Here is a 15,531-nt window from a genome sequence, read left to right as displayed (position 1 = left end):
GTCGCCCCGTGATCGAGCTGGCCACGGCGCCGACGGACTTCCGCTTCCCGACCCAGAACAAGACGCGGCACTGCTACGTGCGCTACCTCGAGTACCACCAGTACGTTTCCTCCGCATGCTCTTCGATGGGTCGCGCTTCACTGGCGTCGTGTGGCGTGGCCGGTGACTGAGTAACTCTGCCGTGGCTGCGTTCAGGTGCGTGAAGGCCAAGGACGGTGACCACCGGTCGGAGTGCGACAAGTTCCAGCGTTACTGCAGGTCTCTCTGCCCGACGGATTGGGTAGGTGCCTTGTACCCGGGCGCTGCACCGTTTACCTAGTCTCGATCGATCTGATGTTAGGACTGTGACTTGCAGGTCGTCGACTGGAGCAGGCAGAGGGAGGAAGGGATCTTCCCAGGGCCTATCTGATTCAGTCGGTGATGCATGTTCCAAATTATTAGGATGGAAGTGCAGAATGACTCTCCAGCTCCGGAGCGAGCACACACTAATCTCGGATCGAAGCGCAGATCCACTGTTCAGGTCACTAGGGCAACCGAACAAAAATTACTAGCAGACATTCTAGAGATTACTAGGAGTATGTAGCTATGCATGTTAATAGTGTTTTTTGTAAGGATTGCTCTTCAGCTGAATACTAGAGTATGTAGCTATGCATGTTAATAGTGTTGTTCAGCACAGCAGCATAGATTCACTACCGGAATCCCCATGTTTGCCGAGTGTCTAAGACATTGTCGAGTGTATTTTATCGTGCACTCGGCAAACCACCCTATACGCCGAGTGCCAAAAGAAAACACTCGGTAAATAAGTAGACACTCGGCAAACCAAGAGAAAAGCACTCGGCAAACTCGAGAAAATACACTCGGCAAAGTCAGGCACTCGGCAAACACCGCGCCACGTGTCCCTCCTCACGGACTCTGGCGCCGCGTCCGTCCTTTGCCGAGTGTCGTCTAACGGACACTCGGCAAACATTTTTATTTTGTTTTTCTCTTTTATTTTCTTTTTGTTTTCTTATTGGTTTTTTAATTCTAAAAAAAAGCAAACGAAGTCTGAAAAATATGAGACTTGCCATGGTGTCATGATATGATACGTAGAGGCTGTGGTAAAAATTTGAGAAGGTTTCGCAAAAGTTGTCACGTATGATGCTTAAAAACCGAAGTATCTCCGAGAAAGAATCGTGGTTTCGAGACGGAACAGATCAGGTTTGAAGCTGAAGTGACGGTTGAATCATCGTTTGACCTTGAAACTTTTTCTACACTCAACATACAATATAGCATATTCCATATTAAAATTTGGTATTTTTCTGGTTCCGTTTGCTATTTTTAATTCATTAAGTGCATTTCTAGGTTTTTAATGGATATAAGTCAAATTTGTACTGTAAGTGCATGAAATAATGGATAAAAATGGGTAGAAAAATCATATTCATATTATTGAGTCTATTTTTAGGCCTTACCCAAGAAATGGAAAGAAATTTGAAACATCTGGGTGGCAACACTCGACCACCAACATGTAGCTTATTGGTTTTTTAATTCTAAAAAAAGCAAACGAAGTCTGAAAAACATGAGACTTGCCATGGTGTCATGATATGATACGTAGAGGCTGTGGTAAAAATTTGAGAAAGTTTCGCAAAAGTTGTCACGTACGATGCTTAGAAACCGAAGCATCTCCGAGGAAGAATCGTGGTTTCAAGATGTAACAGATTAGATTCGAAGCTGAAGTGACGGTTGAATCATCGTTTGACCTTGAAACATTTTCTACGCTCAACATACAACATAGCATATTCCATGTTAAAATTTGGTATTTTTCTGGGTTTGTTTGCTATTTTTAATTCATTAAGTGTATTTCTAGGTTTTTAATGGATATAAGTCAAATTTGTACTGCAAGTGTATGAAATAATGGACAAAAATGGGTAGAAAAATCATATTCATGTTGTTGAGTCTATTTTTAGGCTTTACTCAAGAAATGAAAAGAAATTTAAAACATCTAAATGGCAACATTCGACCACCAACATATTTTCTGAGCGCTACCTGATAACAGAGTTTGAAAGTGAAAACGATATGTATTTGGATATATAAGGTTTACCTCTTTGTTTTTAAGAATGCCCATAGTTTAGCGACGACCTTCTTCTCGTCCCATGCTCTCATGTCGTCATAGTTGTCGCCGCTCCATAAATCCTTTTCGTAGTGCCACTGCCACTCCGGCATTACTTGCTTGAGTATACTGATTAGAATCGCCTTTACAGATGGGTTCCGGCCAAGATACACAAAAGCTCCGCAGTTGAACTGCGCATGCCCTTGCAGCTGTCGATATACTTCCTTCGCAAGAGCTGTCTTGCCAATGCCTCCGGTCCCCACGATGCGGAAAAATAAATAGATGAAAACCAACAAAAAATATAAAACAAACAAAATAAAGAAAAAAACATAGAAATAAAAAAAAACTAAACAACACTTTTGAAAAAGAAGAAAGACATTTAAAAAAAAAAATTAGTTGTTTACGAGTGTCTATATTTTAACACTCGGCAAACAACCTGTTTGCAGAGTGTCCTCTATTTGACACTCGGCAAACAGTGAAATATTTTTTTTTCCCTCGGCCGTGCCTTTTTCACCTGGGCCGTGCTTTTTTTAGTTTTTTTTCCCTTGGCCGCGCGTTATCTTCGAATCCCTCCCAATCCAGCCGCGTGTCCCCCTCCCGGCCTCCTCCTCCCCGCCGCCCCCTCCTCCCCTCCGGCACCCCCCCTCCGCCGCCTAGGTCATCGACGCCGCCTACCTCCACCACAGCGACGCGGGCACACCACCTCCCGCTGCCCCGCGCCGCCGCTGCTGCTCGCGGGGAGGGCCGCCGCCGCACGGAGGCTGCGCACGCGGGTGCGCAGGTCCGGTACGCCGAGCGCGCACAGGAAGTAGAGCGTGGGCCGGAGCCGGGCGGCGACGGGGGAGACGAGCAGGAGCGGGCGCCGCCGGAGCACGCGTAGGAGGTCGGCCGCGGGAACCCCCGCCTCCTTCATCAGGAACCGGAGCGCCGCCGCGATGGTCTCCGCGGGCACATCCCAGCCGCGCGTCGGAGGTCCGCAGGAGGCACGCCCGCCGCAAGCAGCACCGCCGCGGCGTCCGCGGCCACGGGCGGCGACGGCAGCACGGGCGAGGCTGGTCGGCCTGGTCCGCAGAGCGACGGCGACGATGCGGAATCGTTGGCACGGCGCCGCCGGCCTCGGGAGGCCGCCGTGGCGTAGCAGGAGCTCCTCCATGGCCGGGAGCTCGAGGAGTAGTTTCCCGGGAGCATGTTCTGGTTTCTTGGGAGCGGTAAGCTGTAAACTTGGAGAGTGCAGTGATGAATGAATGCTGTTTTACTGACTTTGCACTCAAAAGAAAACTTGGTAGTAGAAATGGTCCTATGCATCTTCTTCCACAAGAAGTCTTTTGAGTTTCATAGACTTATATTATCTTCTGCTTTATGCTGAACAAAAATCACAACTAATTCAAATAGTAAAATGACCATTTTTTTGGCTGCATATATTCAACACTATTTTCTGATTCTTCTTTTGTCACAGATCAGCGATTACAAACTAGCCCTTGAAGGCCCAGTGGCTTACCTAGATCATTATGGTGTTGCTGATCCCCTGTCCTGTAAGGCTGTGTTTCAGCAGCTCTCTTACAGAAAAAGAGTGCATCACCTCAATATCTATGTTATAGTCTGCTGGAGGGAATTGAATCAGATTGGCCCTTCCTTGCATATTCCTTTGCACATTAATCATAGTACAAGGTCATTTCACATGCTGAAGTTGTCGCACATATTTCCTGCAAATAATAATGTAAGCCCTTTATCTTTTCATCTACCAACAATCTTGAGATTTTTTTTGCCCACATTTCATTTTGCTGTTATCATAAACTTAAAGATGATGCCTCATTCTCAGATATCTGTCACTACAGGCACTTAAAGAAGCCTTTGAGGTCTTCTGTAACAAGGGTGTCTGGCAGTTCAAGTGCTGAATTGCTCGCTACCTTCTGTGATAACATTCTGAAGAAAGGCTGCAGTGAAAAGCTCAGTGATGAAGCCATTGAAGATGCCCTTGAGAAGGTACATCTTGCCTTTTCTTTTGCTGTTTTTATTAAATTATGAATGTGAACTTTTACATTTGCTATTGGCTATTTTTCAGGTGGTAAGATTGCTTGCATACATCAGTGATAAAGACCTCTTTGCTGAGCTATCTTCCAGGAAGAAACTTGCAAGAAGATTGCTTTTCGACAAAAGTGCTAATGCTGAGCTATCAGTGATAAGATTGCTCCTGTGGTGGCTTTTTTTTTTCTCTTTTTTTAATGGTTTGCCGAGTGTATTTTAAGGGCACTCGGCAAACCCTCCACTTTTTGCCGAGTGTATTCCCTCGACACTCGGCAAACCGGCCGTTACGGCCCTGCTACCGTTTAGGCGTTTTTTTTTGCCGAGTGTCGGATTTCACTCTCGGCAAAATAGTTTGCCGAGTGCGCGATAGAAAACACTCGACAAACAGCTGTTTGCCGGCATGTTGTATGCCGACAGCTGTTTGCCGAGTGTTTTTAAGCCTTCGCCGTGTGCCCTGGGCACACGGTAAAATCACGAAATCCGGTAGTGATTCCCCCCCCTCCTTTGGTGCTCACTAACTCGTTTGAATTCTTCCTAGAACATCAACGTTTGTTTGACGTCGTGCAAGTGACATAAAATGCAACTCCAAACCGGGATGTGCACGAACTCTTATCTTTGTCGTTCGTGTGCTTTGAGATTCGGATAGCTGGAAAATATACTCTGCACTCTCTTCCAGCTGCCAAGGGTAAAAGAGTCTTCGTCGTGCTCGCGCCCACAGTCGTCGTCTTTCGTGCTGTGCCGCCCAAGCTCCGCATCGCCCCCGCAGATCCATCGCCTGGTCCGTACCGCATCGCGCTTAGGACGGGTGTACGAGGCGGAGATGCCTGTGGCGGCGGAGGCCAAGGCGAAGAAGAAGGCTCCTCTGGCGTGTGGACGCCGCCGCTGGAGATGTGGTGGGGGTCGGCGGCGTCGAGGAAGGTGAATGTGCGGTGGCTGCTGAAGAGCGCGAGCGATGGCATGAAGGTGCCGTCGAGTGTGTCGCCGTTTCGACGGCCGATGTCGCTGGCTTGAGAGCCGCCGTGATCCCATGCAGCTGAGCTCTGAGCTCACCGCTCGTGCCGCCCCAGAGTGGCGGCTGAGGTCTGCTAGTTCGATGCCTGGGCCACTTGATTAGCCACCATTGTCGTCTAATTAGTGCTCATTATGTGCACAAATTCATGTGTACCAGCAACCATTCTCTCGCCTTGCTTCTAACTAGAGGTGGGACTTGGGCCGGGTCGGGCCGGCCCGACCCGACCCATTCAGGCTTCGGGCTTTTCGGGCCGTGCTTGGATGGCCCGATAAACTATTCGAGTCGGGTCGGCTGGCCCAATCCTCCTTCAGCTAGGCCCAAACCCGGCCCGAATACACGATGGGTCTTATCGGGTCGGGCTGGCACGGGCCCAGTACCACCATATTCCACCGCGTGTGAAGGCGCGAACCTATTTTTTACTGGGCCAGACTCGCCCATTGGACCCCATATCAAGGCCCGGCCCGGCCCATAAATCGGGCCGGGCTGACCCGGCCCATCAGTGCTCGGGTCGGGTCGGGCTTAAGCTTCACCGGGCCGTGCTGGGCTCGGGCCGGCCCAAAAAATATGGCCCAAAGTCCCAGCTCTACTTCTAACTAAGGCACGATGAGACTGAGCCACCTCGAGGAGCAAGCAGAGCTGGTAGACGAGCCACTTGTAAGCCTTCTTGGGCCAGCAGCCGAAACAAATGCATAAAAAAATCAGAACATTTACATATTATTAAAAAACAAAAATTATGGTTATCATATCGAAACAAACACATAAAAAACTGAAACATTAAAAAATTAAAAAGTATGACTATCCTATCAGAATAAACGTATAAAAAATCAAAACATTTACCCATAATAAAAAATCAAAAAAATATGAAGATCTCACCGAAACGAACACATGCAAAACTGAAACATTAAAAAACTAAAAAGTATAGACATCCCACCAGAATAAACACATAAAAATCAAAATATTTACTCATCGTTAAAAAAACCAAAAAATATGGCTGATAAAACCATAATACTACCGTATCTCGTTGGAATATAGCCGGACCGATAGATATACTTACAAATCTATTATTTTTAACTTTTTTTTGGGTTTGCTTCAAGATTAATACCAGAAATATAGTCACTGTCTAGATAACCGATGCGTGATCTGTTCTGGAAATTTCCCTTTTAAAGTGACCATTGAGGACGAAGCAGTCACATACTGCTCTTGGATATTTTTTTAAGAACTAAATTTTCTTTATAAAAGGATTTTTATTTTTTTCGGTGCTTTAACGGTTTTACTTTACAGTTTCTATTATGAATGGATTTTTAAGCTCATTCTCTTCATAATAAGATTTTCTCTTTTTTTCTTTACAAATCTTTTTAAAAAAATTATTAAAAATAAAAGAAAAAAATGAGAAAAAAAAATCGAAAAAATAAAATAAAAAGATATAGTTAAAGATGATCTAACAAGCAACAGGATAAGCCTTCATGAAGTCGTGCGTATGTGTGGTTACATTTCACTCCAGGTAACGCAGCAGAACGGCCAAAAATCTCAGAAAGATACAAAAGCAAACGAGAAAAAAAGAAAAGAAAGCGCGAAATATCCAACTCCATCTTCCTAGGCCACCCAAGAAACACCGTACCACCACCATGGCCACCTTCCTGGGCAGCTCGCCGGCGTTCCTCGTCCGCCCCGTCGCCAAGCCGCACGTATCCTGCGCGCAGTCCTCGCGCCCGCCCAGCCCGCCCCCGCCCGGCGGGCAGCCTCCGCAGCAGTCCGTGCAAGCGCTGCGGCGACGGCGAGGCCCAAGCGCGCGGCGGGTACCGCGGACTAGACGGATTGGGTCGCCTCGTCGCTGACGCGGCAGTTCGGGATCGGCGCCGGGCTGGCGTGGGCGGGGTTCCTGGCTGTCGGCGTGGTGTCCGAGCCAAGACCCGCTTCGAGGTCGCGCAGCAGCAGGCCAACACCAAGTCAGTGCCGCTGATTCGCTCTCACACTCGTTAGTTCAGTTAAGAAACCGCCATTTTCACCTGGTGCTTGCATGTCTCTCCTATGTAGGGACGTGGAGCAAGAGCAGGAGATCGTCCTGCCCAACGGCATCCGGTACTACGAGATGCGCGTCGGTGGCGGCGACGTCCCGCGGCCGGGCGATCTGGTGGTGATCGACCTGCAGGGCCGCGTGGCCGGCGGCGGGAAGGCGTCGTTCGTGGACACGTTCGGTGAGGGCAAGCGGCCGCTGGCGCTGGTGATGGGCTCCAGGCCGTACACCAGGGGCCTGTGCGAGGGCATCGAGTACGTGCTGCGGTCCATGAAGGCCGGCGGCAAGCGGCGGGTGATCGTCCCGCCAAGCCTCGGGTTCGGCGACGACGGCGCCGACTTCGGGAAGGAAGGCGCGAAGATACCGCCCGGCGCGACGCTGGAGTACGTCGTGCAGGTCGACAAGGTGTCCATCGCGCCGGCGTGAGGCTCCGGGCGCGAGTAGATAGATCACACAGCTTTGTGGTGTTGGTGCCTTTTGTCGCACGGTTCTTTCGGGTGGCAGCATGGCCACAGTTCTTGTAGGTGCCAAGTGCCAAGAGACAATACAAGAATGATCTCCCAAAAAAGTGAAGATTTGTAGAGCTTGCACGCCCATCTTGTTACATGATCCGTATCAAGTGGCCGGAGCCTTCAATTAAAATTTAACCAACCAATCAGTGCTACAAATCCAGGATGTCAAAGCCCGTTTGGCTGATAGGTCGTCTGGACAGCCAGCTAGAAGCCGCTTTTTGAAAAGCCGCAGCACAAACAAACAGGAACTTATATATTGACCAAAGTCAGATTTTTTTTTTGGGGGGGAATGACATAAGAAACTAGGAATACCTCACTATAGGTTCACAGTTCACTTGATATCAGCACAACAACAATGCACGATCATCCGAGCATAGAGACGAGAGGGCACCAAAAAATATCCAACTTTTATGAGCCTCCTGAGTGTTAAATACAGATCAACTTCACTGTGTTAGAATCCAAGGGAAAAGAATGGCTCGTCCACAATGACAACGTACAATGGAGTTCAGACATACATATCAAACATGTTTACAACTGAAGACCAGCAGAACAATTTGCATGCGTCACTCAGCTGACAGGGTCACGTCCGATCCCGGCCCAGGATTGTAGAGTGGGAGCTCGAGGAGGAAGGCTACCTTGAACCATGCAGGCAGGGCTCCATACACAGCTGGTGGCAATGGGATAAGAGGGCTGCAGAGAACAATCAGCACATAAATTAGCTACTTTGTGCTATTGAAAACCAGTGGTTGGAGAGGTATCAGAAAAAATAGCCATTGTAAGAATGACGACCTTGTATTGTTCTTGTATAAGCGGTATTCCTCCAATCGTCCATAGCGCTTATCAGCAGATGACTTTACAGTAGAAAATTGAAGGATAAGATGAGTTAGCGTTTTGCAAGCAATGTAATTATGGCATTTGAATGCACGAAAACAGTTGCTAACCTCAAGGAGTGGGATTCCACTAACGAAAAGAAGCAAAAGTGTCAGGAATATAGGTCCAAGAATTACAAGCCATTCAGCATCTGAGAGGACTGGAGTCGATGCTACGAAAATTCCCCACCAAAGGAATATCTGCATCAAATTAAATTATTAAAGTGATATCAGGCACTTTTCAAAAATTGATGTATATAAATAACACGAATCGGCATCATAAAGGGTGCATGTACTATGTAGAACATGTTGTACTTGCATTCAAAACTCATGAGGATGTAAAAAAAAAAGAATGCATTGAAATCAGTATACGAATTAGTACAAACAGAAAAGCTATACAAGGCCTGCAAATCTTCACAGTAGCCAAATTCAGTACCTACACATGAAGACTACTGTTCATATGTGCCAATAATGACCAAACTGAATGAACTAACCTCCCCAAAGTAATTCGGGTGGCGAGAATACTTCCAAACACCCGCATCACACCACTTTCCCCTATTGCTTGGATTATTCTTGAACACAAGCTTCTGCTGATCAGCTGTTGCTTCCACACATATCCCGACCAACCACATTATCCAACCAATTATATCTCTGGCTTCAATCGAGGGGTTTCTGTCACTTGCATTCACAATAGTGACGGGCAAGCTGACAGTCCAAACCCAGACAGCCTGCCCAATTGAAAAAAAAAAAGATGGACTGTGAGGTTTTCTTGAGAAAAGGCACGATCAGATCTAATAGCAAAACATAAATTGCAGAAGGTACCTGAAAAATCCAGAATACTGCTAACTTCCCCAAATTATTGCGCATATCATCAAACCGGTGGTCTTCACCCCATTGCATAATCCTATATATCACTAGGCAAGACATGAATTAGCAACTTATTGAGCAACTCAATAACATCGACGTGTTTTTGGTCAAGCTAAGGATTATTTATAGAATACCTCATTAATAAAAACAGTCCAAGGCGAAGGCCCCAAATTATAACAAGCACTGTCAGCACAATCTGGAAAGGAGATCAACATTCAGAAATGCAAAAAATTAAACAATCATGATTTCTTCCTGGTGAAGAAAATTATGAAACACTAAACCACTGCAATGTCAGAAATTTCACTATCCTTTGTTCAATTTCCATCTAAAATGAAACCAAGCTATCCATGAGATTTTATAATCTTCCGATTTTATCTAAGTTTGTCATATCTTTCCCAACATGAAGAAAAAGTAGAAATTTTATTGGAACAAAAACAGGCCTATCCTGTCTTTCCTACGAAAATGGATTCAGATAACAATGCCTACACCTCATCGACACAATTTCATTGTGATCCTTCACAAGCATGGTAAAATTTGCAGAATCTAAATTTTAATGAAAGTCATGAGGCAATTCTCCGAGCTCTATAAACACCGTTATTTAATATCTGATACTGCAGAGATAGTTTCAGTCCATGCTAGATTGCTGCAAATGCCACAATATACACCATCTCCAAACTGAACATTAGTGATATCACGACAGTTCCAAAGATTCATTACCAAGCGAAAGACGTAATGCAACTAAACTTTCAGACAAACAGCTTGCCGGTCATGCTGCAGCGACTGCAAGTCACTTGTTCACTAAGAGACGGGAATTCAGTATAAGTAATCCACTACAGTGCATTCATCAAGTTAACTGCTACTAGCAAAGATGTTGTTGGCGCATAGATTTTTTTTCAATTGTTGGTTAAAAATATAATCCAGCAAGCAACAGTAGTTCTGATGAAGTTAGCCATTGATCATGTTTACATTAAAGTGAACAAGTTTACTGCATACAATTATTTACCTGACGGAAATGCCATGCTCCCTTCAAAGCTAGTGTCAGGATGGCGATTATGACAAAATTTGTACTGCCTGAAAAAAGTGAACATAAATTGTTGGGGGGGGGGGGGGGGGACAGAACATGCTATCTCGCCACAGAACTTATCTAAGCTTACAGACTCGTACTCAAATAACCAAGTTTATCAGATAGGTAGTTCACAAGGCAAGGTCGCCCTGTAAAATTGGACAGTTTGCATCTAAGTTCACATGCACAACAATCTTATCACACACCAGATGCATGAAGATTCGTAGGAGAACTATGCTACCGTAGAGATTATTGTATTTGTATATCAGTGATCCGCGTCAGGCGGCAGCAGTTGGTTTGTTGGAGCAACAAAGGCCACACAAACGGTGACAAAGAAGTCAAAGAACCAATCTTGCTAACTGTCACCAAACTATACTCCGAAGAAAAACTAATCGCGATGAAAAAATATCCTCCAAACATCGGGAGCAAACAATTACAGAGTGGGTTCGTATTCGCCATTAGAATTCTCCAAGCAATTCCGCATTTTTCGCCTTACTAGAGCCAACTAATAGAGCACTGCAACTCATTCCAGTCTTAATTAGGCAAGAGCCTGAAGCATTTACCGGCGAAATCCGTGACCTTGTCGAACCGCAGGACAGCTGTGACGATGAAGAACAGCAGCTGGTACCCCACCTACCGGCACCGCCGAAAAAATGGAACAAGGTATCAACACCTCACGGAGAACCGCACCTTTCATATTTGCTCAAGGGAGAAGAGAGGAAGAGAGGGAGGGGAGTGGGGGCTTACAGTGACGATGGCGGTGAGCGCCAAGAAATGCGAGTCCAGGACGGTTCCCATCGCTCCCACACGGCCGCGAACCCTGCTTACCCTCCAAGGATCCAACTCCCTCCCTCCCCGCAGCTCGTCGTAATGGAGCTGTTAATTAAGAGAAACTGTAGCGAGAGAGTATTTAGCGGACCAGATTTGGTCGACCGCCGCGTGAAACTGCGATGCGCCGGAGCCCGGTGGTGGTAGTCATCCCCAGCCCCGTGCGAACTTGTGGCCACTGTTGAGACAGGGAGGCCGGCGTTGGCGAATACTTGCGGCGCGGGTTATGCAAATGCTTGGTCCAGAGCGAAAGACTTGGGAGGAAAGGAGAAACTTTGGGCATGTCATAGAGTTTCTGCTGATCTAAATTACGAGTGAAGTGATTTTATAATTAAAAGTAATTTTGTAGGATAAATTTAATAGAGGAATTGATTATGTTGAGAAAGTGAATTAGGAGGAGCTGATTTTTTATTTCTTAACATCTAGTTTATTTTAAATAATTATTTTCACAGAATCACATAAGAACTAAAAACTAAAAACTGTTTTTTATTAGAGCTCTACTGATTTCAGTTTGAGAGTTATTATCAAAACTCTTTCAAATAAACCTTGTTAGCAGATCGGGCAGTGAAGTGCGTCGGCCGGACAACCACTAGAGGTTGTGCCCTCTTCTCTTTTTTCCCCCTTCTTATCGTATAATTTGAGCTCTTCCAGCTTTCTAGAAACGGATTTTATAGGGAGATTCCAGTAAATCTTGACATGTTCAACGAAGTTCGTCCATCTTCTAGTGCCGGCTGGACATCTCGGAAAGTAACAAATCAGTTAGCAAAAGAAGGCGCCAAAGAAGGTCCTCAGTTCCTTGCATCTTGCAAGTCCTCATGAGCAATGTCAATGGACATTGGAATATTTCAGAATTAGTCTGCGGTAGTCGAAGTTTTAATCTATATTTGGTTTGCTGTCAAACCTTGCCACATCGTGTCACAGTTTCTTAGATATATGTTTAGTTTAATACTATAATTATGACTTAGCCATATTTTTTTATATTACGTCCTACATATTATGTCCTTAGCTTCTATTAAAATCTTACCACACTTTTTATGCGTTGTTTTTCACACTTTTTGTGGCACGCCGTTTTTTTATCTTACTTTAGTGTGGCAAACTTAAGTAGCAAGGAGTCATCCAGAAACTAAATTGATTCATACAAAGTATCTATAAAATTACTTATGAAGACACTGAATAGAACATTCTTCTGACAATGAAATATAAGATAATAAAATAGTCCCTATATCGTTACTCAACAAGAATGTGTACAGAACCATAGAAGTGGAAGAATCAACACCTGAAGAGCACTAAACAAGCAACAGTAGCGTGCTCGATCGAGATCAATCAGCAACACTATTCTCGCTAAGGGCAACATCAATGTATATGGATCAAGTGGGTGGAACCCCTACAGGTTGTAGTAGTTACAGTAAAGAGCATAAGGTGGTAAATAAGGTGGAAAATAAGGTGGAATCTGCTTTTAGAAAGAAATACACAATATGAGAGAAAATAATAATATTTTATTTTTTATGAACTGCTTGTATATATATATAGGTAGCTCATATTATAGATTATTATATAAATTGCTCTTACAATAGTTATAAATAACTTTAAAATGTCATATAGATCAGTTTTTTTACATTGTGGTCGCCCAACGCGATACATGCAAATCGCAGCAACTCGTGAACGAATCATCCCGTTACCTAGACCTAGGAGGAATTGCCCAGTACCAGCAAACTCTCGTCCCAAGATACAGAACGCAACAAACTGTCGCGGACGCATCGCGGATTTGTGTTCACGGCTGCGAATAGACCGGCGCGAACCAGAAGCAGGGCGGCTTGTACCCCTCCGCGGTGGGGAGCGCCTCCACGACCTCGATCCTCTTGTGCTTGCCCGCGAGGCTGTACGCCCACACCCGCGTCTCCCCCTCGAGGTCCACGGCGAAGTACACAGTGTTCGGCCTCAGCGCGGGGCAATCCGCGGTGGACGCGGCCACGGCGCCCGTCGCGTCCACGAGCACCGCGGCGTCGCCGATGTCCTCCGTCTCCTCCCACGTCTCGCTGCACTCGTCGAGCACGCGCACCACGAACCCCTCCCCGCCCGCCGCCGCCACGGGGCGGAGAAGCTCCACCTGCATCAGCTCGCCGCGGGGGGACTCCACCAGGAAGCTGCGCTCCAAGTACGCGCTCGGGCGACGCGTCACGGATGGGATGATCTCGGGGGACGCAGAGCCCAGACCGCGCAGCTCGGGGAAGACGTACATCATCCCGTACCGCGTGTTGGCGTAGAGCTGCCCTTTGTGCACGACCACGTCGACCACGGTGGGGATGCTGGTCGGCGCCACGGACTTCCACGCGCGGTCGCCGGGGCGCGCCGTGGCCCACTGCCTGCGGTGCTGCTGGTGCCGGTAGATGGCTACCACCATGACCCCGCCGCCCGGGGTGGGTACCGGGACGGTCTTGTGGATCAGGCCGTCGATGCGGGCGACGCCGCCACCGTGGTGGTGGACGTGGAGGCCCTCGACGCGGTCGATGAGCGGGAGCGTGGCAACGGGCGGGAGCGGCCTGCGCTTGCCGGTGATGAGGTTAAGCAAGTGCATCTCCCCGCGGTCATCCGCGGCGACGATCGCGCCGCGGGCGGAGCCGAGAGGCACGAAGCGGCGCGGGTTCACGCGACCGAGGCGCGCGGGGAGGGTGACGACGGGGACCTCGCGGTCGCGGTAGGCGATTAGGCGGCCGCGGTCGTGGTCTGCAGCGACATCTGTGGGGAGGAGGAGCCATGGGCGGTCGGGGAGAGGGCTGCCGCGGCGGGCGGCGAAGTAGGCGGCGGCGGCGCGCCAGGATGCGCAGACGGCCCGGAAGCGGAGGAGGTCGAGGGCCGGGAGGCGACCGACGACGAGGAGCAGCAGGTCCTCGTGGAGCCCCGTCCAGTCCCCCATGGCGATCGCGCGTGGCGTCGTGGGGAGCGCAGCGGAGGGGACGGTGATGCTGGTTTATATGGGGGGATCGCGGCGAGGAGGTGGAGGAGGAGAGGTGGTCGCGGGGCGGTTGCCCTTTTTTTTTTTTTTTTTTTTTTTTTGATGATGGCGGTTACCGATTTCGGGATCGGGGATTTCGTTCCGGCTTGCTTATTTCTCACGCGCATTTAGGCGGAAATCCTTTTTCACGCGCGCCTATGCTCTGCTCACGCCGCCTTTTTGAAATTTTTTTCTCAACAACTGTTCTAAATAACTTTCTGAGTAAATTTTTAAAAAAAGATTTTTGTTAATTTTTTAACTTATTTAGAAAACTAATCTTGATAACCTGTCTCGATAATTTTTTTTAGAAAAACTTTTAGGGGTGGTTTTATTTAACATACTCTCTAAGCTGGTCGATTGCGTCGAGCAAGTTCCGCATTGGTCCGTCAAGGAGTTAAGCCAATATAGTCTACAAGGCCACAATCGAGTGATTTTTATTTATATTTTTCAAATTTTCGAAAAACATATTTCCATTTGAATAAAAATAAGATAATTTCTTATTTCACATTAGAAGATAAGGTAATTCCTTATTTGCCACTTCACAAAGTAAACTACTTTATTTGTCACAACTCCTAATTTTCATTTATTTCTTGTCACTTTAATCCATTTTACCCATTAAAAAAAATATTTGCCCTTAGGAGCCAAAACAATTCATATTGTTATTTTCGTATCTATTTTTCTACAACAGTAAACACAACAAATATGTATAGTAAAATTATCTATACAAAATTTTCTACAACTTTGGTATTCACCATAAAAATTTATTCTTGTTTTTGCTATGCCTAATCATAGACACAAATGTTGGAAAACAACATGACTTCAAAAATCCATCTCTTGATTTATTCAACCAAATTCAGTGTTCAAAAACTCTATGAAAATATAAAGAAATTTGTTACAACTCACTAGTATATCATGTTCTATAATTCAATTTCTAAATAACCTAAACTTTGATTAACTGTCGATGACTCTTAAGGGTAAATATGTCTTTTTTATAGGTAAAATGGATAAGAGTGGTGAGGAGAGAATAAAAATTAGAAACAATGGTAAATAAGGAAGTTCATTTCATAGAGTGACCAATAAAAATCATCTTATCTTCTAATGGAAAATAAAAAATTCTCTCTGAAAAAAAAGGCAAGAATAGACTTTTGTTGCTGAGAGAAGAGCGATAGATACATGTCACCTGCTGAAATGGTGATATGTTCATATGGCATGCAGGAGCGGATCCAATGATATACCACTCATTTTTGTTAGGTCAGTAGACTA

At 46.3% G+C, this 15,531-nt stretch overlaps 4 protein-coding genes across 5 annotated transcripts; 2 read left to right on the top strand and 2 right to left on the bottom strand.

Moving 5' to 3' along the window:
* The first annotated feature begins 3,134 nt into the window (after positions 1-3,134).
* Positions 3,135-4,528, top strand: LOC133913134 (uncharacterized). The gene is made up of 4 exons (XM_062356195.1): positions 3,135-3,294; positions 3,543-3,803; positions 3,922-4,069; positions 4,149-4,528. The coding sequence occupies exons 1-3, from the start codon at positions 3,172-3,174 to the stop codon at positions 3,979-3,981; spliced, it is 444 nt and encodes a 147-aa protein (XP_062212179.1). The 5' UTR covers positions 3,135-3,171; the 3' UTR covers positions 3,982-4,069; positions 4,149-4,528.
* Positions 4,529-5,138: 610 nt separating this feature from the next.
* On the top strand, positions 5,139-7,727 carry LOC133910728 (peptidyl-prolyl cis-trans isomerase FKBP17-2, chloroplastic-like). Its single transcript, XM_062353024.1, has 3 exons — positions 5,139-5,191; positions 6,593-7,069; positions 7,158-7,727. Exons 1-3 carry the CDS (start codon positions 5,139-5,141, stop codon positions 7,561-7,563), a joined length of 936 nt encoding a protein of 311 aa, XP_062209008.1. The 3' UTR covers positions 7,564-7,727.
* A 309-nt stretch (positions 7,728-8,036) lies between these two features.
* LOC133913133 (uncharacterized) lies at positions 8,037-11,480 on the bottom strand. Of its 2 annotated transcripts, XM_062356194.1 has the most exons (10): positions 11,196-11,480; positions 11,012-11,081; positions 10,389-10,456; positions 9,520-9,581; positions 9,341-9,422; positions 9,013-9,246; positions 8,591-8,719; positions 8,439-8,500; positions 8,165-8,339; positions 8,037-8,068 (listed from the first exon to the last, which is right to left on the bottom strand). In XM_062356194.1, the coding sequence occupies exons 1-9, from the start codon at positions 11,244-11,246 to the stop codon at positions 8,213-8,215; spliced, it is 885 nt and encodes a 294-aa protein (XP_062212178.1). In that variant the 5' UTR covers positions 11,247-11,480; the 3' UTR covers positions 8,037-8,068; positions 8,165-8,212. The 2 variants fall into 2 exon arrangements, with proteins under 2 accessions (XP_062212178.1, XP_062212177.1); XM_062356193.1 differs by having other exon boundaries at positions 8,037-8,339.
* A 1,355-nt stretch (positions 11,481-12,835) lies between these two features.
* On the bottom strand, positions 12,836-14,341 carry LOC133911212 (putative F-box protein At1g65770). Its single transcript, XM_062353418.1, has one exon. It carries the CDS (start codon positions 14,188-14,190, stop codon positions 13,048-13,050), a length of 1,143 nt encoding a protein of 380 aa, XP_062209402.1. The 5' UTR covers positions 14,191-14,341; the 3' UTR covers positions 12,836-13,047.
* Positions 14,342-15,531: the final 1,190 nt, after the last annotated feature.

This window comes from Phragmites australis, chromosome 3, assembly GCF_958298935.1.
Source record: "Phragmites australis chromosome 3, lpPhrAust1.1, whole genome shotgun sequence".
NCBI lineage: Eukaryota > Viridiplantae > Streptophyta > Magnoliopsida > Poales > Poaceae > Phragmites > Phragmites australis.
The sequence above is the reverse complement of the archived record's forward strand: the minus strand, read 5'-3'. Positions and strand labels throughout refer to the sequence as shown.